Raw genomic sequence first — 25,917 nt, forward strand, 5'->3', positions numbered from 1 at the left:
GGGAGTGTTTTGTAAGAAAAGGAAAACTGTCTCAGAGGAAGCCTTCTGAGTGATCAGGCTGTCTTCCCTATCATTCTCAGCCTCGAGATCTCTGTTTTGAGGTTAAAGTTGCAGAAGGCATTAACAATACATTCATACTCATCCCTGGCTGGCGTAGCTCAGTGGATTGAGCGCGGGCTGGGAACCAAAGTGTCCCAGGTTCGATTCCCAGCCAGGGTACATTCCTGGGTTGCAGGCCAGAACCCCCAGCAACCACACATGGATGTCTCTCTCTCTCTCTCTTTCTCTATTCCTCTCTTTCCCCCCTCCCTTCCCTCTCTAAAAATAAATAAATAAAATCTTTAAAAAAAAAACACAATACATTCATACTCAAGAAACAATCCATCCCAGTGGTTTCTGTATTATCCACTTTTGTGCAGTAACATATAGAAACAGAGATAGGGCGATAGCAATATTAACACTAGTTCACAGTGAAGCTTCAAGCTGATTACTTGCTATTGCCCCACAGACTGCCACCGGCATTGAAGAGGCAGGCACTTGAGAGATCCTAGACCCTGGCAGTTCAGGCCATCTCTTCGGTCACAAGGCTCCTGGAGGCCCCCAACAGATGGGAGTTACTTCAGCCCAGAGACCATCTGCAGCAAGTCAGTCATGTGACTTGTCAGTTTTGTTTCTTTTTAAATAATGTGAGTTTCTTTTTCCAAACCTTCATTCCACAAATACTTGGGGAATTGGAGTCTAATCCTAACAGCTTTTAACATTTTGATTTTTTGCACTTCCTCCTTTAGTGTTTTGCCACCTTTCTATTTTTGTTTTTTATATTTATCCTTTAGTTTATTTTAGCTTTGCCAGATTTCACCCTTCTAAATATTGGGGTCTAGATTTTTTACTTTTCATCCTGTTTTTGATTTTGCAATGTATATTTTATTCTTTTTATATATTTTTATTGAGCCCTAATTTTTATCTTTAATCTGTTTCTTTAACTCTTTAGTTATGTCTCTTTTAAACTTTTCTTTTTATCTTTTAATTCTGAACCAAATCTATTACTTTAATTTTCTGAAAAATTCTTGGCTCAGTCCTTTTATTTGAAGTTCTTGTTTAATTATTAACTTAAATTTTTGTTCACCATTTTCTTTTTAAATGTATTTTTTTTGTCCATAGTAATTTTTCAAACTCCTTCTTTCTTTTTTCAATGCCTGAGCTCTAGTGGCAGGCAGGCAGGATCTAAGGGTGCAGAAGTTACACAGCTGTGGGGAGGCCCACACCACAAACGGGAACATTAGATACTTTTCCTTCTAGTTATCTCTGCTTGGGAGATCATTTGTCAGTGTTTTTCACTAAAAATAAATTAACTGGGTTATACCAGAGATTCAGAGATGACAACTTTGCATGGCTCTAAGCTTCCTATTTATGTAGGTTACATATTTGAAATTCTGGAGAGAATGCCTTTTGTAAGGAGTTGCACAAACCCACACAGTTACAATTTCTGGCATGTGTCGCTAGTCTACAGAAGGGTTGGAGAGTTAGGCAGAAAGTACCTCTTCTTCCTCCATTCACTAGACCATGTATCCAGCTGCTCAAATTAAAACCCCAGGAAACATCCATCAGAGAGTTCTGTCCTTTCTGCCTCCCTACATCCTTCTCTTCAACTTCATTGCTCACCTGGGCTACTGCCATATCATCCTAATCTTCTCATCTTCACCCCCTCTATACTTTTTCTGCATAGCAGCCAAAATGACTTTTTAAAATACCAAATTGTATCACTCTCTACAAAAAACCTGTCAATATCTTTCCATTGCACCTCAAATAAGTCAAAACTCTGTAGCAGAGCCCCCACTTCATAACCTGCTCCCTGCGCAGCACTTCCTCCCCACCAGTTCCTGCAGCTCCCTCCCTGCACTGACCCTTCCCTGACCTCTCCAAGCTCCCTCCCACCTCAGAGCCTTTCCCCTGTGCAGTCCGCTCTTCCTAGGGTGCTCGCTTGTTCCTCCACTCCTTGCAAAGTTGATTCTTTCTCATCCTTCAAATAGGGTGACTAACCATCCTGGTTTGCCAAGAACTGAAGGGATTCCAAGGCTGCAGAACTTTTAGTTTTAAAACCAGGAAAGTCCTGAGCAAACTGGGTCAAATTGGACACCTACTTTTAAGTCTTGACTGAAGTTTCTGCCCTCAGTAAAGCTTTCCTTGCTTGCAATATCCACAGCGGGTTCCCCACTAAATTCTCCATTATTCTTCATTTCAACATCTGTTTCCTTCATAGGCAGTGTTTACTACACTATGCAATTATTTTATTTTATCTGTTTCTCTACTTGTTTTTTCTTTGTCTCTTGGTCTCCTTCCCTAATGCCTACGCACCGTGGGTGCCATCATGCCTGTCTTATTCTCTGTTCCATTCCCAGTGCCTAGCACTGAGCCTGGCACAGAGGCTGAGAAATGGAGCAGAGGGGAAACTAGGAAGTACGTGAGATGCTTTAAGGAGGCAGGAGGGATCAGTAGCATCAGGTGCCATTGGTAGGTCAAAGGATAGGACTAATGAGACCACTGATTTTAACAATGTGGAGGTTATTTATGCATCTAATAAGTTGGCAGGTGCAACTTATTGCATTTATAACTCAAACTGGAAATATTGTTGCTCAGGAGTTGAGAAAATGCCTGAGAACTTTTAGGATACATTGCGTGGAAATGTTTACTTATTTATGGTATATTCCTTAAATAATCCTGCATGACCTGGACTCCACTGCTGGTTTGGTTTTAACTTCAGGTCCCTTTTCTCCCCCGTGTCCCACTCTCTCTTAGCTTTCACCATACCGGCATCCGTAATGCTCCTCAGGCACACTCCTACCCCAGGCCTCTGCACTTGTTGCTTTCTCTCTTTGGGTGCTTCCCTCCAGCTATCAACACAGCTCACTCTCTTCCTTTAGGTGTCTGCTCTCCTGCTGCCTCATTGGAGATGACTTCCCCGACCACCTTCACTGAACGAGCATCACTGGCCTAGACTCTTTATTCCTATTAGCTGACTTGAAAATAAGGGTGCATATATTCTTCTGAATTAGTGTCTCGGGTGTTTTGTTTGTTTGTTTTTTTTTTCAGATAAATTCCCAAGAGTGTAATCACTGGGTCATAAGATGGTCCCATTTTTTAATTCTTTGAATAAACTACATACTGCATTCCACAGCGGCTGCACCAATCCACATTCCCACCAAGAGTGCCTAAGTTAACTCTTTAATGAACTATATTTACCACATTCTGAGACTTCACTCTTTAATTGACCCTTTTATTGATTTTAGAAATTTCAGCTTTAAAAAAACCACAGGCTCTGTAAGTGTAAGTATACAAAGCATCCAACCAATGAGCATTTGTAGCTAACACCCGGGTGTCCAGATGGAGCAGGAGGGGTGAATAGACACCTTCCCATGTGGGCACCATCTGCGCAGACGCCATGGACTTTGGAACAGCATCCCTGGCCACTTCGTTTCAGTGAGACACTGAAACACATGAAACAAGTCAAATAAGGGAACAGTTACATTTTTGCTGACTCATTTGACAAAGATAAGAAATGTACAGGCAAATGAAAATAGAGTGAGAACGCGGGGGGAATCTACTGGGAAGGATTTTCCAGCTTCTGATGCCCTAAAGAGGCTTCCATCAGGAGAAAGAACACGGAGAACAGATGCAAGTGTGCATAACAGCAGCCGCATGAGTGTGTGTAAGATGCAGAGTGTTGACAATTGGAATGTGCCTTTTCTTTTGTCTTCCTGAGAATAAGCACCTAACCTTGTCATCTGTCCGCAGGAATAGAGTAGAATTGGAATTGCCGAAAAGTTGTCATGGAAGCCATTAGGGCCTTACTTTTGTTTTATTTCCTTAGCCTGGCTGAGAGTAGTCAATCAATAAGTAGCTGTTGAAAAACTGAATGAGTAAAACAGGGGGGGAAATCTTTTCATTTTAAGGGAGCAGGGAAAAGGCCTTTCTATAGGTAATTGCAGATTCCCCCAAAACAAGAAGAAAGAGAAACTGCAATACAAACGGCATCTTCAATATGACTGGGAAGTATGTGAGTGAAACACAGCATGAAAACAGAAAGGGGATGCAGGCGTGAGAAATGATTTATCAGAGGAAGAGGAAGGTGGATTACAATGCGTGCAGGGAGAGATGCCAAAGAGAATCAAAGTCAAGTGCTCTGTGGCAACCCACAGTGGTCAGGAATCGAAGGAGCAATGCCTTCAAGAAGACAAATACAGAATTCCAGGTAAAAATAAATTTTTCCCAGAGTTTTGAAGGCATTGATCTACTCTTGTTGCAACATTGCTGCTGAGGAGTCCAGTTCCAGTCTCATTTCCAGTTCCTTGTGTGTGCCCTGTTTTCATTTCTCTCTTTTCTCTGATATTCTTAGATTCCATCATGGCATGCCTGGAAAAAACAGTATTACATTCTCTGCTTAAAAGCTTCCATTTTTTAAGAAGCTCTTTTACTTTTAATTTTTTAGTATAAATTTTTAAAATTTATTGATGAGGGAGAGAAAGAGAGAGAGAGAATGATTTGATGTTCTACTTATGCATTCATTTGCTGATTCCTGTATGTGCCCTGGCCAAGGATCAAACCCTCAATCCTGGGTCATTGGGATGACTCGCTAGCCAACTGAGCTACCCACCCAGGGCAAGCCCTTTTCCTTTTTAAAGCAAAGTTTAAGTCAAATCCAAGCTTGGCATTTTTCCAGCCTTCTTCCCACTGCCTGATTTGTGATAAAACTCCATGTTGCTGTTCTAGCTATACACTGCACAGGACTACAAATTTACCAGGTAGTTTGGTAGTCCATCAACTCCTGTGTCATCACTGCAGTGCTTCACCAATGGAACACAAGAGAGCCTACATAGAAATTAAGGAATGAGGACTTACCAGTCAACCTCATTTCAAATTAAAAGCAGTATGAACCACCTTAACTGTGTGCCTTGTCTTACCCAGAAAACAGTTCACAAGTGATGTCTAAAAGTGTGGCATATTCCCTATCTACACTGGGTCTTTAACAGTTTATCACATGTGCCGACTGTCTTACCAGGGGAACAGCATGCAGGCCAAGTGAACAACTGCCGGAAGTCCAGAGAGTCAGCCTTCTGGGTAGGTCAAGTAGGCCATCGCAGAGGTGGCATATATTTGTTGCTTCTGGAAAGGTCTTTCTGCAACAAATGAAAAATTATTTTTTATAGTGAGGGGTGAGTTGCCCTTGGTGTTTCTTGAGATGGAAGTTACAACCAAGCTATTTTTTCTCTCTTGATATGCATTTTGCACTCCCCCATCCAGAAACCTGTGTTTAATACTCTTTATAGCTGAATATTCTATTATATTTCAGGGAATAGACAGGACAGGAGGTTGAGCCTTCACGGGTCATGCCATAAACACATATGCACTAGAGTAAGCAGATCCAGAAATAATTGGTACTAGAAAAAAGCCCATTGTGGTAGATGTCACTTGAAAATTGGATCCAGATTTTCTTGTTCATAGTTTTTAGTTTTTTGGTTGGGATTATATGTTGAAAACTTTACTTATAAATTAAGAAACTGTAACAGAACATAATTGTGGTAAACAGGACAATGTCCCCCCACCCTGAAAACATACATATGCTAATTCTGGAAGCTCCTGAATATGGTAAATTACATGGTAGGAGGGAATGAACATTGCCATTCAAATAACCTTAAAACAGGTAGTTATACTGGATTATTCAGGTGGAACAAACGCAGTCACCAGAGTACTTAAACGGCTAAGAGGGAGGCAGAAGGATCAGAACAGAGAGATGTCATCAGCTGGCCAACGCTGGCTTTGAGAATGGAAGGAGATCCCCAGCCACAGAACAGGGGAAACCTCGAGAAACTCAAAAAAGGCAAAACACAGCACAGCATGGGTTCTCCCTGACAGGTGCCAGACAGGAGCACAGACATGCCAGCACCTTGACTTTAGCCCAGGGAGACCCATGTTGGACTTCTAACATTCAGAGTTATAAGATAATAGATGTGTGTTGTTTTATTTAAGCTGCTAAATTTTTGGTGACTTATTACAATGACAATAGGAAACTAACACTATTGTTACTTAAAAATGTATTAATTTTCATTGAAAGACAATATAAAATTACATTACAAAGCACACTAATCTTAAGAGTACAGATAAAAATTTGTCTTCCCCATATTAATATACAATTCCCAGATCAAGTTATAGAACATTCTAGCATCTAATGAGATTTTCTCCTGCAATTTCTCAGATTATATAACATGCTCCCAAAGTAATCAATGTTCTGGCTTTTATAAACATAAGTTTTGTATGATCTTAAACCTCCTGTAAAAGAAATCATACATTATATTCTTTGGGGGCTGGTTTCTTTTATGCAACATAATATCTATGAGATTAACACATTTAGGGTAATAATTTGAAATATTATCACAAGCACTTTTTATTCATGGCAATTGTTATTGCTCCCTTAGCCTGTTCAGAGGGGTGAGCAAAGCTCAGCTACAAAAAAAAAAGTAAATAAAATAAAAGGAAGAAAGAAACAATGTTCAGCTTTCAGTTCCAAACTAGGCTTTTGATACCCATTTTAGAGAAAAAACAGTTATACAGGCCAATGTTTTCATTAGCAAGTGCTAAGTTTTATTGAGAAAATAAACTATTATAATGTTCAATTGAGCCAACATTGCAGGACTAGATAAAGTTCATTTAAAAGTCAACTAGAGACTTCTGGCCAAAATGGAGGCATAGGTAGACACACTGTGCCTCCTCGCACAGCCAAAACAAGGAGAACAACAATTTAAAAACAAAAAACAACCAGAACTGACAGAAAATCAAACTGCATGCAAGTCCGACAACCAAGGAGTTAAAGAAGACACATTCATCCAGACCGGTGGGAGGGGTGGAGACTGGCGGCCAGGCAGAGAGGACTCGCAGCAAGGCAGCAGCTGAAGGACCCAGCCAGGCAGCAGATTGTGGAGCAGGGCACGCAAGGCTGCAGCTGGCTGGCAAGGTAGCAGCAGGCAGACCCGGTGAGGCAGTGGCTTGCAGACTGGGTGGTCCCACATTCATGTGCAGATAAACCAGGAGAAACAACTGGGGAGCAGGACGGACTACGCAACCCAGGGCCCCAGTGTGGGGAAAATAAAGCCTCAAACCACGGATTGAAAACACCTTCTGGGGGTTGAGGCGGCATTGGGAGAAACTCCCAGCCTCACAGGCGAGTTCATTGGAGAGACCCCCACAGGGTCCTAGAGCGTGCACAGGCCCACCCACCAGGAATCAGCATCAGAAGGGCCCAATCTGCGTGTGGGTAGTGGGGGAAGTGACTGAAAACTGGCAGAGAGTGGAGCAAGCTCCATTGTTCCCTTTTCCACATACAGCATCACAGTGCAGCGACCTGGGTTGCCCTGCCCTGGTGAACACCTAAGGCTCCATTCCTTACTAGTAATAGGTGTGCCAAGACAAAAAAAAAATGGCCCAAACAAAAGAACAGATCAAAGCTCCAGGAAAAATACAACTAAGCGATGAAGAGACAGCCAACCTATCAGATGCACAGTTCAAAACATTGGCAGTCAGGATGCTTACAGAATTGGTTGAATTTGGTCACAAATTAGATGAAAAAACGAAGGCTATGCTAAGTGAAATAAAGGAAAAGGTACAGGGAACCAGTAGTGATGGGAAGGAAACTTGGCCTCAAATCAATGGTGTGGACCAGAAGGAAGAAAGAAACATCCAATCAGAAAAGAATGAAGGAATAAGAATTCAAAAAAAATGAGGAGAGGTTTAGGAAGCTCCAGGACATCTTTAAACATTCCAACATCCGAATTATAGGGGTACCAGAAAGGGAAGAGGAAAAGCAACAGATTGAGCAGGTATTTGAACAAATAATAAAGGAGAGCTTCCCCATTCTGGCAAAGGAAATAGACTTCCAGGAAGTCCAGGAAGCTCAGAGAGTCCCAAAGAAGTTGGATCCAAGGAGGAACACACCAAGGCACATCATAATTACATTACCCAAGATTAAAAATAAGGAGAGAATCTTAGAAGCAGCAAGAGAAAAGGAGACAGTTACCTACAAAGGAGTGCCCATAAAACTGTCAGCTGATTTCTCAAAAGAGACCTTGCAGGCAAGAAGGGGCTGGAAAGAAGTATTCCAAGTCATGAAAGGCAAGGACCTTCCTTTCCTTTCCATCCAAGATTACTCTATTCAACAAAGCTTTCATTTAGAATGGAAGGGCAGATAAAGTGCTTCTCAGATAAGGTCAAGTTCAAGGAGTTCATTATCACCAAGCCCTTATTATACAAAATGTTAAAGAGATTTATCTAAGAAAAAGAAGATAAAAATATGAACAGTAAAATGACAGCAAACTCACAGTTATTAACAACCACACCTAAAACAAAAACAAAAGCAAACTATAAGCAAACAACTTGAACAGGAACAGAACCACAGAAATGGAGATTACATGGAGGGTAATCAACAGGGCACTGGGATGGGGAGAGAAGGGAAAAGTTATGGAGAATAAGTAGCATAAATGGTAGGTAGAAAATAGACAGGGGGAGGTTAAGAATAGTATAGGAAACGTAGAAGCCAAAGACCTTATATGTATGACCCATGGACATGAACTAAAGGGGGGGGGATGTGAGTGGGAAGAGATGTGCAGGGTGGAGGGGAATAAAGAGGGGAAATGGGACAACCATAATAGCATAATCAATAAAATATATTAAAAAAATAAAAGTCAACTAGACACTAGGGAAATATAAGGGTAGGATCTGTAAGAATGTTTTCTGAAATACAGGAAAGGCTGTTCTAAAAAATCTGTACAAAACAAGTACCTCTCCCCACCTGATATGATGTTACATAAATACCACACTTTCCTCCCACAATCAGATATCACCTTAGGGAGAAGGCAGAACAGCCCTAGGTTTGAACTCTAAATACTCAGAACAAATGAAAAGAGAAGCCAGAGTTGATTCCTTTGGAATTCTTGTAATTTTTTTTCATTCTATCACCAGATATTTTTATCAGCCAGCATCGTGGCTCACCAACAACCCACTCATGTGATGTGAGGCCATAGACACTGGTATTAAGTGGGAGGGATGTTTCAGAGGGGCATGATTTCATAAACAGCTTGCTCATTAGTAAAATGTTGGTGTTATTTATATTAGTTTCATTTCCTATACAACCTTCTGGATTTGGGGTTTGAAATAACCAGGGTTTGACTAATAAGGACATCCTATAGCTCACTAGTGTCCACCACAGATAAGCAAGGGAATGATTAGAGATGAGGCTGAGATTCAGAAGATAGGCAGGATTATATCTTTAAGAGTTCTTCACCTCATGTGGACGAACTTAGAGTTAAAGTAACTGACTGTGCAGATGCTGAAAATAGGTTGAAGGGGACCAATAATGAGACAGAAAAACCAGTTAGGAGGCTTTGAAAGATTATTATGAAGCAAGCCAAGGACAGAATTCTGAAGGTGGAGAAAGAAAAATGGCTTCAACGTACATTAAAGGGCTTGGCAGTGAATTGGACTAGGGATAGGCTCAAGAAAGAGAAAAGGGATTGGAGGATGTTTCTGTTATCAGTTTGTTCCCTCCCAGCTCCACACTCACCCCTCTCTCTCTCTCTCTCTCTCTCTCTCTCTCTCTCTCTCTCTCTCTGTCCTCCTGCAGCATGTTCCCTGTATCTAGCCCCAGGCTCCTGAAGGACAAGTCAATCAGCAGCTCCCTACAGCCAGCATCTTCCTCTAATATCACTCTCCAGCCTTTTCCAAGCAGAATCCTTTCTCTGAGACACCCTCCCTCCCCACTTCTAGCAGCTTTCCCCAGCACCCTGGAGTGTGGATTCCCAGCAAGTTCCACAGTGGGGCACCTGAGTGACTCCTGCCATCCAGGGAAGCACAGCTGCGGCTCCCCAAATGAGGCTGGGTCTTAGCCCTGAGGGAATCTCTCCCTTGGCTTCTAGCTCAGCCTTAGGTATCGTGGCTGTTCCTCGTATGTGCTATTTCTGTATACCTGTTCTCTGTGCTCCCCACTAGCCAATACTGTACTACTCCAATCCCCTGTTGTAGTTCATAATTCTTTATATTAAACTGTCAGTGTTCGGCTTAGTGTGCAGTTGCTTTCTCATGATTAGACCCTGACTGATGCAGGCAGTTCGAGAGAAAGATCTGGGCTACAGATTCGGGAGGGAACTGAATAACTTCAACTCTTTCTACCTGCTAGTGAGACAGACTAGATTTAGTCTCAGAGGCAACAGCACTTTTCTTTTAGAAACCTCATCACTAGTCCCTTGTTTTCGAGAGAGAAAGCTTCTGACTAACCTAGATGGGGCTGTTTGAAACCTGGTAGAGCAGCAGCAACATGGAAGTTGTTCTTTGTGCCTAGAGAAGATGGGCTGGGACTGGGAATCAGGAGGAGCTGAGGGAAGAGTTGAGTTACACAGAGCCTGCCCGAGCAGACTGCCAGCTACCCGGACACAGGGAGAACCCCATCTGGGGTGGGGAGTGGGGGGCAAACACATCCTCTCCACAGAAAGAGCCAAGAAATTTTTTTAAATGTTTTAAATGTCAACTTAACTTATTTTCTTACTCATGCTGTGGTGTAATTCCTCTCCATTAGCCATAAAGCTTTGGTAGAAGTCCATCACGTACGACAATGTGTCTGCAAAGGAGGCGTGCATCCAAGCCTCCCTTCAAGAGGAAACTTACCATGCGTAGGCTGAAGTTAGCTAACAGCCTGGAATGGCTAGTTAGCACTTTCACATCCACCTCAGCTTGTGAGCTAAAGGCCCCCTTTTCCTAAGTAATAAATCGTGGCAGAGTATTAGTGCTTGGCCCTTTCTCCTCAGTGTGGGACTCCACTAACAGGCTGTCTCTGCTCTGGAGTGTCCCATTATGTGGACAGAGCTATCATCCTAGCTGGGACCATAGTGGGAGGTGCTCTCTGCCTAATCCTCCCACTATTTTTTCTTTTATCAGAATTGCTTCCAATAAGCCCCTTGCACTCCTAATTCTGTTTCAAGTCACTGACTCCACTTCTTGACTGCTGGTCCCAAGACACAAGGAATTCAAAGGCCCAGGTGGCAGTTGCAACATATAGTTTAGTGGGAACTTTGCTATGTCCCCTTGCAAGAATGTGCTCCCTGAGGATGAAGACCTCTAACTTGACAGACTCCAGATATGCAAGGACCAGTAGCCCGAAGTCATCTGATGGGCCATTGGGCATGGTGCTAAGTGAGGCTACCCCTGCGTTGACCTCTGGTTCTCAGAGTGTCACACAGAGATCTGATTCAGTTAATATGCTGCGTCCTAGATGACGTTCTCTGTCTTTGCAGAGTATTGCCTCTGAACTGTCACTTCAGCTACTCTTCCAGCAGGCCATTCCAACATTCTACCACTGCAGCAGCTTCCGGGCGTCACAGTATGTCATATGACTAATGGATCCCACGGTCTTAGGCTCATTTCCTTACAACTGTCATTGTAAAGTGGGTCTACTGGTTGAACGCTATGTTGTATAGGACCCTATGCTTCAAATCAGGCACTGTGTGAACTTTTGGATAATGATGCTGGCTGTGGACTCCATGGACAGAAAAGGGAAATCTAGACTCCAAATCAATGTCTATTTTTATGAGACTAAATCATTTGTCCTTCCAAGATATGGAAGATGTCCATTTCAGTCAACTTGACCAGTGGCTGGTTGGTCTCCTGAAGAATAGCGCCATACTGGAGGCTTGCCATTGATCTCAGTCTCTCACAGGTTGGCCATTCAGAGATGGCAGGAGCTGCAGCAGCCATGGAATGTGGAAGTGAATGCTGTTGGCACTGTGTATAACCCCTATCCCTGCCACTGCGACCTGTGGTTCTGTGGTGCCTAGGGTTCTTCCGTGCCTGTAGACAAGGACTGGCTAACTAATTGGAGGGTGGATGCTTTGGGGGAATATTAACATATGATACAGACATCTTTACACTTCAGATCTACTTCTATATGTTCATATGCCGCTACCTCAGACCTTGTCTTTGATCTTTCAGTCTTTTTCCACAGGACCCTGACAGTCTGAACATTGGCCACTGTCCATGAGTCCAAATATATTATCACCTTGAGTCACTTATTCTTCCACACAGACCTCAAAGCTGTGCCCATTGGGAAGATAAACCTTTGCTACTGTCTTTCTGGGCCACCCTGTGATTCTCATTGCAGACTGAAAGCTTTCCATATCCAGCTTGGCTTCCGTCTCCCTCTATCTTTCATGGAATTACCCCTCCTCTTCCCAATAAGCTTCTTTCATTTCTAACTCTGTCTCAGTATCTGCTTTCCAGATAACCCAGTGGGCATGTTACACCTTCAGAGGAGTGGTGTAGGGGAAGGGAAAAGGAGGAGCTGTGTGAGTGTATAGGAGGAGGCTGCATACAGAGAGTGAACTGTAACTGGTTTATGTTTAGGGGAACAGGTGACAAGAAGTAAGAGAGGAGGAAGAATTCAGAATGAGGAGGGATGAAAGGAAGTCTTTCCCTCTGCCGTTTAGAAGTTTTGGAAAAATCAGTGAGGTTTCTAGATTTCTCACAGAAAATTATACAGCATTGAAATCATTTTTATTAGATCCTGAAAGAAAGGATAACCCTAGAAAGCTGGAGAACTCCTGCTACAGTAGATGCTAAGTATAGCAATTGATTTAAATGACACACCCAGGAAGCATATCAGGAGCAAAAGCAAAAACATAGCATCGGTTAAATGTACAAAACCTAGGTTTCTATCCCATCTCTACTACTTTAGTCACATACTCTTTAGTCAATTTACTTCAGCCTTCTGAGCCTCAGTGTCCTCATCAGTAAAATGGGGATAAAAAGGAACTACCTCAGAAACAGGTCAGGTGAGGTTGAAATAAACAATGCTTACTGGTCCAAGCCACATATTCTGTAATTGGATGTTATTTTGTTAAACCCTAGGAAACTCTAACATCACATGTGTCACTCCTCAAGCAATACATGATAATGTGTATTTTCCCCCAGAATTGCAAGTACATGATTAAAACTGTCCCCACCTAAATTGTTCCATCTTTGCGCTTGCAAACAAATCTACCAGTCCACGAAAATAACTGCTGTCCGCCACTCACCCCCCAGGGAAGACAAAGGCTGTGAAAGAAGCCAGACCAGGGTTCTTCATTGTTCTCTCATGCATAGACAGAGTATTGCTATGGCTCGAGCAGAACCTTTAGTTTAGGGGCACTTTCTAACGTACTAAGTGCATTAGAAGGTACGTGCTCTTTCTAGCGTACATGTGCCACATGGCAAATTAGACATTGCCCCTAACCTTACACATCGTTATGCTGAACACTTATCATTGTGTTTCACCAGTGCTCATTTAGATCTGTGGACAAGACACAAGGAGAAAAGGGGGATTTCCGTATTGCTTAACCACTAGTCAGGGCCAACTGGAGGGCAGCTCACACGTTTATTTCCTGGTTTCCACCGTTTCAATTTGCCACTATGTTACTGCAATTGCAGTTGCATTGCTACTGTGGATTTAGTAATAGGTACAACACCAAAAGTGGGAGAAGAGAATCTTCCTCTCCATCCCTGGTTCTGAACTTTGGCTCTGTTTCTTTTAACTCCCTACATTAAATTCTCCACATCTTGTTCCCCTTTTCCTAGACCTTGGCTTACACTCCCTGACCAGCTCCTTCAGATCAAGGATGTATCTTGCTTCCTCAGTTCTCCAGGGCTCTCCTTCTGAACTTTCATGGCTGGCGAGTACCTTCAAGACAACAGTCTATACCGGAAGTAGTTCAAAGACCTCCAAGCAGGAGCTGCCATGCATTATGTTAAAGTTTGCTCTGCTTAATGACTTTTCTCCCTGATACAGTCCTAATATATAATAAAACATTTTTGAGGTTTTATCATGTGCTAGCAGCTGTCTTAAAGCATTTACATGAATTTTTAATGTAATCCTTACATTAACCTTATGTACTATTATTTGCATACCCACAGAGGCTAGGCCAAAGAACTTCCTTAGAAGGTCACCTACCCAGAAGTACCATAGTTTGCCGTGTATAATGAGCACTATTTTGCCCAAATTTTTTAGGGGAAAATAAGGATGTGCATGCCACTGATTCTTATTCTATGTCTATACTAATTCTGTATCTATGTAAGTGTATTTAATTCTTTTATTTATGCTTATGCATTACAAGTATAACTCTAGGAATCAACAATGCTATCCATAAGCCAAATAATACTCTGGAATATGATGTGGTTTTGTTTCTAAATATAAGTAAATAAATAATTGAACTAAAAATTAAAATGAAAGACTTCTGAAAGTTTGGGCCTAAAACATGGGTGCACATTATACACAGCAAAATATGGTAGCTGCCTCCCTCCATGACTCCCTGTGAGAAACTAAACTTCTGGGAGACCCTCATAGTTGTTCTGTTCCTTCTAGTGTTGTAAGAAGACCTGAAAATGTAGTTGAACACTGGTTTCTTTCTCCTACATGCCTGTATTTTCCTCTTCCAAGACAAGTGGACATCCTTTTTTGTAAATCATAAAAACATAAAAAATGTATTGAAAATGAAAATAAACCAGTTTATAAGAAATATCCTCCCTGGCTGGCATAGCTCAGTGGATTGAGTGCGGGCTGCAAACCAAAGTGTCGCAGGTTCAATTCCCAGTCAGGTCACATGCCTGGGTTGCAGGCCATGGCCCCTAGCAACCACACATTGATGTTTCTCTCTCTCTCTCTCTTTCCCTTCCTTCCCTCTCTAAAAATAAATAAATAAAATCTTTAAAAAAAAAAGAAAAGAAATATCCTCAGATCTTCAGCAGAAATACAGTTTTTATGTTTTTTTTTAAGTTTTAACCTTTGAAAACCTCATTTCCCAGAATAGCTTGTTACAGATTTTAATATGCAAAACTCTTTGACACCTACTACAACAGTATGGTGATTACCAGAGGGAAGTGGGAAGGGGAGGTGGGAAAAGGTATGGGGGGTACATGGTAATGGAATGAGACTTGAGTGGTGAACAACATACAGATGACATATTGTAGAATTATACACCTAAAATCTATACAATTTTATTAACCAATGTCACCCCAATAAATTCAATAAAAAATTTTTAATATATATAGAACATCACCCAGGGGTTTAATTAAAATGCAAGCTCCTACTCAGAGATTCGGCCTAAAACCCCAGCTTCTGTATTTCTAACAGACCCCCAGGGACACTGCAGCTGCTGGGCTGTGAACCACACTTTTAGCAGCACATCTCTGTTCTGCAGCAAACACACCTGGCATTTTGCCCACACCAGGACCCCAGCCCATCCTCCCCACTCAATGCACAGGCCCATCCGCATACAACACATGCCCTTAACCTAGTCTAACAACAGATGCCTACCTACTGCCGGAGTCTCCACTCAGCCTGTGTGCCCAACTCATTCCCGCTGGGTTTTTCATTCTTGCCTTAGGATCACTAAGGACTTCTGAGGACAAGGAATTTTCTTACTCCTTGCATCACAGGGAGATTGATGTTCACTTCTTGCAACTGACTCTCTAAAATGTTTATCCTTAACCTCTCTCTTCCAGCTTCTAACAATTCCTCTCCCTCAAATCCCCCTCAGCAGATGACTTCATCTCTCATTTAGACAGATGACAGAGGTCATTCAGCATAAGCTCCACCCTCTTGCTTCCTCTCAGCCTCTAAAGAATTCTATTTCCACATCTGTCTTTATTTCCGTCTTTGCGTCAGTGGTGTCCCTTCTGCTTTCCATGTCAAGCCTCTGTCTGGGCCAGAGTCCAGCCCTTCTTCACTTCCTTTAAACCCTCCTTCCTCATTTTCCTTGTTTCTTCTCAACAGTACATTCCTACCCTCAGTCTACAATTTATTGCAAATACTCTGTTGTCCATTAAGAGAAAAATCTTCAACTTGGTTCTGACCAATCCTCTGAACCCCACTTCTACTTGGATGATTCAAAACATGTCACACATGAGCAAAACAAAACCCCTTCCACCCTACCACCCTTCCACACCTTCCATCTGTACCTCCCCCGGTCTTCCTGGAGCAGCAAATGGTTCTGCTGTTTATCTAATCACTCAGATCAAAACCCCAAGAGTCATCCTTCACGTGTCTTTCCCCCTTTCCCCAACATTTAGCATATCCTAACTGATGATTCCACCACCAAAACATATTCCAAATCTGACTCCTGCTCTCTGTTTTCGCTGCTGCCAGCTTGGTCTAAGCCATCCCTCTCCCTTGCCTGAATTATTCATGGGTCTAAACTTCACCTCTTGCCCTCCACAGTCCATTCCTCACCAAGCAGCCAAAGGCAACTCAAAAATTGTAATCAGATCAATCCACCAATGGTATCCCCTTGTGTCTACAGACTGTCCCTCCACACCGGAATGCAAACTGCGTAACAATGGGGATCTGGCCTCCCTTATTCACCCAGCAGCGAACAAGCACCTGGTGAGCTCTACTAAATAAGGGCCCATTGAACAAATAGATGAATGAGTTTCCCTGTTACTCCTGAAAGCTACAAACCAGTCCTCTGCAATTCATTGTGACAAACCTTCAGAATGAATAGTCTAAAACCAGTGCTTCCCCTTTTCACCACACCCACCATATTTTCTGTACTGGGACTTTTCTCCTCACCATCCTTCTGAAACTGCTCCCTTGAAAGTCACCACGGTGCTTTAATAACCAAACCCAGCTGCTGTTTCAAGGCTTCAGTCTCCTTAATCTCTATGCATTTAACACTGTTGACCACATTCCTTTTCTTGCAAAATAATTCTCCCCAGTCTTCTGAGAGTCTTCCCATGTAGACCACATCTTTTTTTCCTTGTAGCAATATATTTTCTTTTTCTTTCTTTCTTTTGTTTTATTTTTTTATTGTTGCTCAAGTACAATTGTCTCCATTTGCCTCCCACCACTCTCCTCTGCCCCACCCACCCCCACCTCCTGCCCTCAATACTACCCCCCTTTGGCTTTGTCCATGGGTCCTTTATACATCTTCCTTCCTTGGCTCCTCTTCTTGCTCCTGATCTCCACCCATGGTCTTCCCAGTTGTCTGACATAAAGCTGTGTCAATTTCTTATTTCTACGTACACTTCTTTGATAAACACATCTCCAAGGACTTCAGCTTTTACTTCTTTCCCTATGAATCAAAGCAGACCCCTGACCCCTACTCTCTCACCTGGCCTTCAAACTCATGTCCCAAACCCACCCTCACTCTATGGCTTTCTTTTTTCTGTTAAAGAACTACTCTTCTCAGAGGATCAAGATACCATAGTCCACTTACTGCTCACCATCTTATTCAGTCACTACCATCTGTGGATTCTTCCTTTGAAATAGTTGTGTTCATTCTTATTTCTACTACCTACACCCCATTACCTCCCATGCAGATAAACTACAATAGCCTACTAACTGATTTCCCCATCCTTTAAGTGACTTCCTTTTAAGCTACTCAAACACAGGCCCCTTTAACAAATGATTTTCCATTGCCTACAAGAAAAAGGGGAAAGATCAACTTATTTAATTACTTCAGCACAAACAGAGCTCAAGCCAGTTCTAGACTTTCCTCAATATTTTCACTTTCTTACTTTTAGGGGTATTTTCTAAAAATGGAAGTGTAATTTCATCATGGTGATGATCTATACAGTTCGCTGGCATTGATCTTTATAAACAGATGCTATGCCCTGGAGGGTATGATTGGTCTTGACTTTTCTGCACCTGCATAACACCTAGCTCAGGAGATGTCCAGTTAAGGTTTGTCCAATCAATTTATTTTGAAGCATAAAGCCTTCTAAGTCCATTATTTGCAGAGCAAAAGAGTCAGATAATAAGGAGGAGCATTAGTAGATATGATTGAAACCTCTGAAAATTTTAACAACAGTAGTAGCTATGCCAACAACCAACTGAAATTTTTAAGTTACATTTCTCTCATTGACAAAAGATTTTTTTCAAGTGTAGGTACAATTCAACTAAATTTTCAACTCCAGAAAGCCTATCTCATCCTTATAAAGTGTATTCTTGGTTTCCTAGCTCATCTAATTATCAGCTATTTACTTCTTGACTTGCACAGTCCAGTTTCTTAAAGGAGGAGTCTACCTGCCTGTTTGCCTTTAGAGTACACACTGATCCAGGTTGATCTCACTTTCCCTCAATTAATGCGTCAGGAGCTCTCAGTAAATATTGAGTGCCAGAGTAAATGAATACATGGACTTTTCTTCTCTCTGGGCATTCTCATCTGTTATGACAACTCCCAGTACTCACAGACAAACAAAGGACTCCAAAATATAAAACTCTACTTTGATCTTTCTTCTTTGCTTCAGTCCTAGATCCTTGTCTGTTTCTGGACTGTCCCTTCTAGATTCCTAATTAGAACTTTACATTGAGTATTTTTCTATCTGAATGCATCATCTTTCCCACTAATGAGGCTGTTCTTTTTCTGTTTCTTACACTTGCCAATGAAATAGCCATTTCCAAGGTCACTACGTGCTAAACTAGAAATCATCTTAGATTCTTTTCTCTCTTATTGACTTTCCTCCTAAGCACCTTTCATATCTGTCCCCTACCCTCTTTGCATGCTAAATCTTATCTATCCTTCAAGGCTTACTCAGTTATCACCACCTCTAGGAAGCCTTCACTAAACAGCCCAGTTCTTCTTTATCTGCGTATCATAGCACTCAGCAGTCACATGGTGTCACAATATCAGCAACGGAGCTCCTTGAGGGCAAAGAATAAAGCTTAGCAACTTCTCATCCTGGTGCAGGTCCTGATATATGATGGACCTTCTGTAAATATTTGTTCAACTCTTCATTCAAATGTACTTTCACCTACCTCACCTTCATTGCTGTGACCCTGTCATCTGTCACCTGAGTCAGGACAACAGGCTTGACTGCCACTGCCCTTCCAGTCCAAATATTCTCCACGTAATGGTCATAATTTGCTTGGAAAACACTGATGTGAGCATTTCATAGAGAGGCCCCGAGAGCAAGGGAAACAGGAAGGGAGGCATAGCAGAAAGGATGGGCTGCTGTTCTAAGTCACTTGCTGTAACAGCAAAAAAAAAAAAAAAAAAAAAGGCCAAACTGGGACAGTGAGACTTCCGGCCTTATGTTGACATCATTAACTAACCCAAAGATAAGATGGTAAGAAAGTTACCTTCCTTGAGTGTCAAGACACTGACAGAAAATGGAAAGTCCACACAGTGATACTGGATTTGCCATCCATCTCTCAAATTACTACTAGACCCAAGTCCACTTACAAAGACAAATTGTTTAAGATTCTGATATGTCTGGTTGTAGCTCACAAGGATGAAGAATCTAAAGAAGGAAAGTTGATACTGATGGAGATTCAGAGGGTAGGATAGCCGGGAAACTCACCTCTGTTGCCTTTCCTCTTCTGTGTCGACCCGTCAGGGTAGCGAGGGTATCCATGCTGCAATAACAAACAACCCTAAACCCCAGTGACTTAAAACAGCACACATATATTTCTTGCTCACATTGCTTATTGTGGGTTGGATGTAGGATCTGCTCCATATTTTCAAGATCCTCACCTTAGATATCATCCAGACAGTTAGGTGAAATTACTTTTAATAATATCTTTTATTCAATCCACTGTATTCAAAATAGTGACTTTTAATGTGCTTATTTGCCATCTATATATCTTTTTCAATAACACGCTCCTCTTTTATGATGTTGTTGCTTTCTTATTATTGACAAAACATAACCATTGATCACACGGCAATTTTATTCCTGTTGCATGCACACAGTGAAATCAACAGAGTTAGGAGATACACACACACACACACACACACACACACACACACACACACTAATCAGGTCAGGAAAATGCTTTGGAACATATGTTAGACAATAAAATTCCTCAGAAGCCTCAAAACCAATATCAGCAGGGCAGAGCTATTTGCATAACTGTATCTGAACATAGAGGTTTCCCTTTAAACAAAGAAAAACCTAGAGCCCTGTGTTGTAGCTGGCTGTGGCCTCACAGGAAATGTTGCTGCCACTGATAGTGCATGAATAGTTCGTGCAGTAAGCAGGGCGTTCTCTTGGCAACGAGATACATAGCCCGATGGTGGTAAGAGCCACACACATCCAGGACAGAGCTGAGCACTTGAACATGCAGATTTAGAAGCCAGGCAGATCTGGGCTTGAATTTCCTTAGGCTACCAGCTCAGAGCTCTTGAGTAATCTTATTAACTTCATTTTCTTCATTTGCAAAATGGGGGTGAAACTACCTACATGATTGTTGCAGACATTAAGCGAAAGTCTATGTAGTACATAACAAAGTTCCCAGCATCTACAGTCAGCCCATTAAACTCCTCTTATTATGAAGGGGAAGTTTAAAGTGGATGTGAAGAGCATGTACTCTGGGACTCTGGGACCTGCCAGACTGGGCTAGAACCCCAACACTGGCAATTCCTAGCTGTGTGATCTTGGACAAATCACTTCACATCTCTGTCCACAATTTCCTCATCCAGAAAGTGGGAATAATATGATATACATGTCCTTGGGTTGTTAAACCCTTAGAATGGTGTCCGCCATTCTATACAGGAAGTTTGTTGTGACAGCTGCCATGCTCCCCCAAAGCTCTAGTCAGTGAATGAGGAGCCTCCTTCTTGTGACTGGCAATTCCTTTGTTCACGCTGCTCGACCTACAGCTATTTATAGAGCACCTGTAGGCACAGGTACTGAACTAGGTGTTAGGAGGGATTTGAAAAAAATTCTAAAACAGACACTTTTCTGATCTCAAAGAACACAAACCCTGAAACAGGAAGCATGGTTAATAACTTCAACAGAGTAGGTGACTATTGCTAAATTCCTAGTACTAATAGATGATAGAGAAATTCAGAGGCATAAAGTCTGCCATGGAAATAGAGAGAATTACAGGGGGTGAGGGAGCTAAGGCATTAAGCTGGACCTTGAAAGAGGAGTAAGAATGGGAGAGGCAGAGACAGGGAGCAGACAGTGTTCTAGGCCCTGGGGGTACATGATCATCCAAGCAAAGGTTCCAGAAGCGCAATGGTCTTGCCAATGACGAGTGAGATGGGTGTATGTCTGGAGTGGACAGTGGGCAAAGGGGAAATTGGTTAGGAAAGGCAGGTGGGGGCCAGTTGGTAAAGAGCTTCAAATGCTAGGCTATTGCGTCAGTGTCTAAACTGTAGGCAGAGGGGATTCAAGCAGTCTATTGGTAGTTTTTACCTTTAATGTTGATAAAAATTACCCACATATACTTTTAAAAGTAGAAGTGCCAACATAGAGGCCCCACCACACACTTAGGAAATCAGAATCCCTGAAACAGAGAAATAGGCTTATGTTCAGTGAAAGAATCTTGCAGGCTACTCTGACAGAGACCAAAAGTTGAACCCCACTGACACAGAGCCTGTGAAGACTATATTTTCAAGACCTGGGACAGAGCAATTTTTAACTGAGTAAATTGATACCTTATGGGCAAAAAAATTCTATGAAATATATATAATTTATGGAAAGCAAATGTCAAATGACACTATAGAATTCATTGCTGGCATGTAATAAATGTTCAATAAATATTTAACCTGGAATCCCATGAGTGGCTTCTATGGCAGAGCCAGAAGAAAGGAAATTAGGATTAGATGGGTGCTCAAACATGCCAGCTAATTTACAGGCAGCTCATGTAGTACTAACAAAAGCCCTATGAGGGGGACATTATTATTATTTTCATTTTAGGGGTAAAGAAGTTAATACTCCTATAGTTGCAAATGCAGCAAGTCACAGAGTGGCATTCAAACACAGGTCCCAGGCTCCAAACCACTGCATTTCCCACTCATCAAACAACTCAGTTAAGTTTCAAGGGAAAAGCAAATATTGCATCATAAACACTCTCCTCCATCCTCATTTCCCTCCTCCAGTGAAATCTAAATTTTACCTTCCTTCTGCCCTGAAACTGAGCCAAAATCACTGAGAACTATCATTTCACGTTTTTGTAAGCAAGCTACTCCTTTCTTTCTTTTTCTCCCACTCTGTCCTCTCTGACATTTTCTAATCCACTCTACTCAGTTTTGAAACTCCTTGCTCAGAGAACCCAAAATGGAACCCAAAATCTTAATTCCTTCTGCAGTTTTCTTTTTACCCGAGGGCTGACGTCAGGTGGCAGCACAAAGGGTTTTGTTTATCGTAGGCTTACCCAAAATCCAAAGGAAATGATGTAGGTGCTCTGTTTAGGGAAACAGTTTGTTGTTTTAACCTAGGCAGGTTCCTCATTCTGCTTTTGAAAGTCATCCTCTGTCGGTAGAATTTTAGTCACTATACAAGGTCTGTCTGTAAAAAGTCCAACCATCATTAATATAATGAGGACAGTTTGCATGACATCGATGTAAGCCAAGGAGAATGGACTGGAATGCACATGCGTGAACAATGATGACTTCACTGTACTAGTCAGTGGGGGCGGTAGACCCCTTTGCGTGAGCATGTGTACTGTGTGGCCATTGTATTCAAAATGAATGAGAGAGTAGAACAATGAATCTGCATCAAATTTTGCATTAAGCTTGGATATTTCTCCATGGAAACTATTTGGATGATTCAAAAGGTCTCAGCTATAGGCAACTGGTGACTGACAGCTTCCTTATGATAATGTGCCTGCTCATGCAGAGATTTTTGGTGAAACATCAAATCACCCAGGTGACTCAACCAACCCTCCTATAGCCCAGACTTGGTGTCCTGAGACTTCTGTTTTTTTCCAAAACTTAAATCACCTTTGGAAGGGAAGAGATTTCAGACTGTCAATAAGATTCAGGAAAATATGATGGGGCAACTGATGGTGATTGGGAGAACAGTGTAAGGTCCCAAGTACCTACTTTGTAGGGGACTGAGGCATCGTTGTCCTATGTATAATGTTTCTTATATCTTGTATTTTCTTGAGTAAATAGCTCTATTTTTCATAGTGTGTGGCTGGATACTTTCTGGACAGGCCGTGCACGCGTGCGTGCGTGTGTGTGTGTGTGTGTGTGTGTGCACGCACACGCACGCAAGGGACACTTACCATCCTTCCTTAAATCTGTACTGCATTCTCCATCTGTGTGTAAGATTCTCACCTTACAATACCTCATTCCATTCCTTTTCCCAAAAATGTGTTAGATTTTTCAGATTGAATGCTTTGTTTTCCTGGCTTGCTGTTAACTGCATGATGTAAAAAAGATATTTTTCTCCTTTACAGATACTTTCTTACTTCTTCCACATTTATTTTCCCCCTATCTAAATTGGAATCCTGAGTAAAATGCCAAGCCGACTTTCTTTTTGGTTTGGAATGATCTTCAAACGAAACTGACAGTTTGCATCTCCCTCCATCCACATTGCTGAAGGAAGTGCCTGTCACTCTGGGGCTCAGACCCGTGTGGATTCACCTGTTTCTATGCCTGAGAAGGTCCGAGCCAAAGAGGTTCAGATATAGCATGTAGATGTATACTCTGAACACCCACCTTGAAAAGTGACCCCTTCACTCCACCAGGAATCATCAGTTGCTTGTGTTAGGAAGTCATAACAACACTGTGAATTCTCTGCACACCACTGTGTACAAATATGCAGAGTGTGCAATGAAAATCCCAAGGAGCGACAGTCACCCAGACTACAATGCGAACAGAGCCTCCTGGAGTTGAGCAGTGCACATCCTGCTCAACCATACAGAACAGCCCCCCAGTAGGAAGCTTATTTTTCCCCAATGTGAATAGTTTTCTGTATCCGTAATAGTTAGTGGCCATTTATGGACTGTTTTGATTGCCTGAACATTATAATCAAGGTCTCATAAATTTGAAATTAGAGATACAGGCTTATGATTTATCTTTATTTTCCCCATGTTTTTGTTATTCTCTGGAACAGACTGACCTTGTTAAAATCATCATAGAATCATTGGGATGACCTGAGAAACTAGAAGCAGCATTATCTGCAATCAATGCAAGTGGGTCGCAGCAAAGGAGAGTCATTAATGGGACGCAAAACATTCGAGTTGCCACACCAAAAAGACACTGAACACAGTCATGTTTATTTAAAACATAAAGTGGACTCCATATTAATAAATATGTTTAACACTGAATAGAAAAACTACTGTGAATGCTCTAAGAAAACAGTTTACTACAGAATCACAAAAAGGCAGTCTTTTCCTGGTAGGCCACTGATAAAACAATCTGGGAGTAGGAAGAACCTCATGGATATCATGTGAAATTGGGGGAGGAAAGAGAGCTGATAAAATCAGGAAGAATTTTCTACTCTCCTTTCCTCACTGGGGCCGTAAAATTAAAAATCTGAAATTGGGAAATACACCTTCACACACATCCCTGGTTTATCTCTCTGTTTTGGCTTAGTTTCACTAGTTCGTAGACATGAACAAAAATTGGAAACAGGTACTCAGTTTGAATCTAGGTCAGATTACTTTGGTTGAAAATGGGTTCATGGGGCCCCTCATGGCCAGGCCAAGCAGGAACTGCCACAGCTTACGCTTAATAAAGCTCAGGTGCAACCACAGTGTCCTTAGCTGAGAACTGAAAGCGCTGGTCAATGTTGACAGCCACCTCCACTAGCTCTGTCTAGACTTAGATCCTTTTGGTGCTGTCTTTGTATAAACCCATCATCCACACTGCCTGCTGGTGGTCCAGCCCCTGCACCCTCTGGAGCTGGGGATGGGGGCACACTAACCAGGCAGCTGCCCGGGCCCCTTACCCATGGAATGAACCCATTAATGGAATCCATATGGTCACTTTTTTGTCTGCAAACACTCAAATGAAACAATCTCGAAGATTCGGAGTTCCCTATCCTAATTATAATAAATGATAGAGAAATGCTCCCGAAAGGGACAAAGATAGACCCTTCTCAGAGCAGCCTGAAGTGGGAGTAGAACACGCCTGCTCTGAGTGGCTTGAAGGTGTGGAAAAGAGCTCAGCTACTCCTGGCTTCCTCAGGTCCTTTTCTCAGAAGACATAATAAGGACATAATACCTTTCCAGGCTGTATGTAATAAGAAAAGAAGGCTCCAACCTAAAAGTCACCACTGCACTGCTGGCTCTCAGGGGAAGTTTCTGGGTAGAGGGAGGAAGGAAGACAAGAGGTCTCTTTTGTTTTAATACATAATCTTGTGGCCAAGAGCAAGGGGATGAGGTGGAAAAGAAAAAAAGGAATTTATGCCTCTTTTCTGGAACAATTTTAAAGGAAGGAGTTGTCTCTGGTTCTGAAGGCCAAGATTGAGCCAAGAAGGGACACCGGCTGGATGACCGTGGGTATGAGAATCACAAGGCTTTTTTGGGGTTTTAAGCTAGGAGGACCTTCCCCTTCATTTCCCAGAAGAGGAATCTGAGGTCTGGAGAGATTAAGCAGTCTACCCACCCCACATAGCTTGCTATATCTGCTTTGGGGACACAGAGAGTGGCAGAGAGACTTCGGTGAGCCATGTGGTGGGGTGCAGGTGAACATCGCGTGACATGTGGTTAGTTATATTTAGAACCCCCACAGATGAAAAGTTCCCATCTCTGGGCCCTCTCTTGCTGATGTGTCACCAGAACTGAACAGATCCTGGACTGAGCTTATCCGTGGGGTTTCTGCAGGAGGGTGATGAGGAGCTGCAGGTGCATCCTCACTTCCCAGTCCGGGAGGCCACCTGGATGGCTTTGATCCACTCGGTGCGCTCCTTGGGGGTGGCCGCTTGCAAGAAATAATGAACTTCACTAGCCGTGATGATCTCAAAGAGGTTCTCTTCTTCACTCTTCTTGCCTGGTGAGAGAGAATATGAATGACAGTGCACGCGGCACCAGAAAGGCCACCTAGTTTACCCCTTCTGCAAGGAATGAAATCCCAGTTTTTTGAGTGTTCTAAGAAAATCGATTATGTAATATTCAAATTTACCATCATTTAATGATCATATATATTTGTTGTATAATATAATTGTAGTATTTAT

General features: G+C 42.2%; 1 protein-coding gene and 1 long non-coding RNA gene across 2 annotated transcripts in view; both read right to left on the bottom strand.

Moving 5' to 3' along the window:
- Positions 1-3,275: 3,275 nt before the first annotated feature.
- Positions 3,276-15,569, bottom strand: LOC123811941. The gene is made up of 3 exons (XR_006784465.1): positions 15,380-15,569; positions 5,054-5,174; positions 3,276-4,410 (listed from the first exon to the last, which is right to left on the bottom strand). It is a non-coding gene; the product is annotated as an uncharacterized LOC123811941 (long non-coding RNA).
- An 8,426-nt stretch (positions 15,570-23,995) lies between these two features.
- Positions 23,996-25,917, bottom strand: part of PLEK (pleckstrin) — a 30,128-nt gene continuing 28,206 nt past the window's right edge. The window contains exon 9 of the mRNA XM_045828883.1: positions 23,996-25,733. Within this exon, the coding sequence (XP_045684839.1) occupies positions 25,597-25,733 (137 nt within the window). The 3' untranslated portion in view covers positions 23,996-25,596. The remainder of the gene's footprint in view (positions 25,734-25,917) is intronic.

The sequence above is a fragment of the Phyllostomus hastatus genome, unplaced genomic scaffold, assembly GCF_019186645.2.
Source record: "Phyllostomus hastatus isolate PE091 unplaced genomic scaffold, TTU_PhHast_1.1 phas_scaffold_78, whole genome shotgun sequence".
In the NCBI taxonomy this organism is placed as follows: domain Eukaryota; kingdom Metazoa; phylum Chordata; class Mammalia; order Chiroptera; family Phyllostomidae; genus Phyllostomus; species Phyllostomus hastatus.